Source organism: Nymphaea colorata, chromosome 10, assembly GCF_008831285.2.
Source record: "Nymphaea colorata isolate Beijing-Zhang1983 chromosome 10, ASM883128v2, whole genome shotgun sequence".
NCBI lineage: Eukaryota > Viridiplantae > Streptophyta > Magnoliopsida > Nymphaeales > Nymphaeaceae > Nymphaea > Nymphaea colorata.
The window spans coordinates 12,566,345-12,568,683 of NC_045147.1; the positions used below are offsets into that span (position 1 = coordinate 12,566,345).

Below are 2,339 nucleotides of genomic sequence, written 5' to 3' on the forward strand. Positions count from 1 at the left end.
ACTTCGTGGAAGAGCATTAGGTCCACTGTCAGGCGCACTGACCAGGAAAAAGATGAGAAAAGACAGAACGTCAAAAAAAAAAGAGTGAGAAATGGATATATGCAAAAGCTTCTTCCGTGACTAATCTTTGATGAAAGAAAAAAAGGAAAAGAAAAAGAAAAAGAAGGAAACAGCTTCCTCTCAATAAGCCTCTGATACAGGATGAATATAATACAATTCTGAAACATTTGCGATTACCAGACTTCTACTAAACTAGATCGCATTCAAAATGGTTCCCTTCAAAGGAGTCAGGATGAGTATGATACAATTCTTAAAGATTTGCGACTGCCAAACTTCTAGTAAACTAGATCGCATTCAAAATGGCTCCCTTCAAAGGAATTAAGTGCCTTCTTGCTGAGACCGGGGCAGTTCTTCAGGTTCAAATTGGTCAGCCATACTAGTCTATCGAGATGGACCAAGTCACCATCTTTAAGAGCATTTCCAGAAGCGTCTAGATCTCTCAGCTCTGCGCAGTAAAATGCAATGATCTGCAAGCTTAGGCTGGTCAGTCCCACACATTCGCTTAGGCCTACCGACTTAAGTTCCGCACCAAAGGAACGAGCAATCTCGAGGATGGCCAGATCCGTCAACCCACTGCAACCATTCAAGCCCACTCTATCTAAGGTTCTGGTTCTCTTACCACAGCCCATGAGCAGGCCTGTAACTCCCCTATCTGAGAGGTCTCTTAAGCCAACCAATTCAACTTCACGTACATTACAACACACTCTCCCAAGCCATCCAAAGAAACCGTCTCTTAGACTGAAGCAGAACCCAACAGTCAGGGATTCTAATCTGTTGCATGAAGGTGATGAGGTTGGAGGCAACCAGTTTCTTGGTTCCACAACCCTGCTGCACTTGACTAACTTAAGAGCCTTCAAGTTCTTAGCATGCCTGGTAAGGAACTCCACCAATCCACTGAAAGAAACCCTTTTACATCCCTCTAATGTCAATTTCTCTAGGCCAACCACCCTTTGGCCTAACTCTATCAATTCCTCATCATTCAATGTTGTGCACCCACTAATGGTTACATTCTTCAGGTTGGCACACTCTTTTCCAAGAGCTCCGATCCTAGTCAATCCCCACCTGCTAGGACTCTCCGGGAAACCGACCCCTTGGTCCTCCCCAATGGTGCAATTGCTATCCCTTTGGCCGGCGCCGGAAGACTGGAAGCTGCAGTCTTCCAGCGAGAGGGACGTTAGGGTCTTGCAGTGCCGCAATATTGCCAGCACTGCGTGCAGGTTTGAGCGGAGCTGGGCGAGCCTGAGCCTCTTCAAATTGGGCAGGCCTGCTAGGATTGCAAGCACACCCTCATCCCCCACCAGGCGACATCCCTTCACTGATATTGAATGTAGCGTAGGGGTGTGCGTCCCAAAGGCCTTGAGGCTGATGTTTCCGATGCTTTGGCATGAGTCCAGGCTCAATGTGGTCAGCTTCTTGAGCCCTCTGGCCACAGCCACCATGCCCTCGTCTGTGATCAAAGGGCACTCGCACAGATCAAGCTTTTCTAGTTGAGCACATCCCTTCGAGACACAAACCAGACCCTTGTTGGTGATATGAAGGCAGCCCCAAAGGGACAGTGATCTCAGGCAAGGGAAGCCGGAGCCGACTATGTCAAGCCCACGGTCGGTGACGCCGTAAGGTGGTAAGCAGCTCGACTCCTCCAAGAAATCACCTCTGATACTCAGGTCGCCAACTATGCCCCTACCCCACTTGCGGACGGCCATGGCAGCCAGCCTTGTGTCCACTGCATGGCTCCCCTCCAGGCACCTTCTCAGGCGGCTGGATTGGCTGGGCGGCTCCATCTTGAAGTCTGATCTCTTCATGTGGGCTTGCAGCAGAAGCCATTTCTTGCACACCGCTGCGCACTGCCAACGATCTGCAGGGCCAGGGTTGAAGCTGAATATCTCAAGGATGCACTCATCCGGCAGACCATTGAATGGGTTCCCTCTATTGTCACTGTCGTCCTTCTCCATCTTCATGGTCTTTCTGGTCTTCTTCCCCCTGGAAGACCCAAACCCCATACAAGAGAGAGAGGTTTTTTGAGCGGTAGCAAGAGAAAGAAGGAAGGTGGTCTCTAAAAATGGAGGCAGTGCAGAGGCTACTTATCGATTAGAAGCAATCCTGATATGGGGGAGTCTCGTATGCAGAAAGAAGTTGGATGGTTTTTTGAAGATTAAAAGAGGGAATCAGAACTGCAAAATCAAAATCGCAGGCTATGAGGGCCGCACCCTTTTGTCCTCTCTCTCTCTCTCTTCCTTTAATAATAGAAAGCATAAAGAAACAGTACAGCTGCTCAAGCG

At 48.9% G+C, this 2,339-nt stretch overlaps 1 protein-coding gene across 1 annotated transcript; it reads right to left on the reverse strand.

The window, feature by feature from the left end:
- Positions 1–335: 335 nt before the first annotated feature.
- On the reverse strand, positions 336–2,012 carry LOC116263127 (EIN3-binding F-box protein 1-like). Its single transcript, XM_031642732.2, has one exon. It carries the CDS (start codon positions 2,010–2,012, stop codon positions 336–338), a length of 1,677 nt encoding a protein of 558 aa, XP_031498592.2.
- Between the last annotated feature and the right edge of the window lie 327 nt (positions 2,013–2,339).

Bases quoted from the DNA above. Each gene is read 5' to 3' on its own strand.
- LOC116263127 (XM_031642732.2), bottom strand. From the start codon at position 2,012: ATGGAGAAGGACGACAGTGACAATAGAGGGAACCCATTCAATGGTCTG.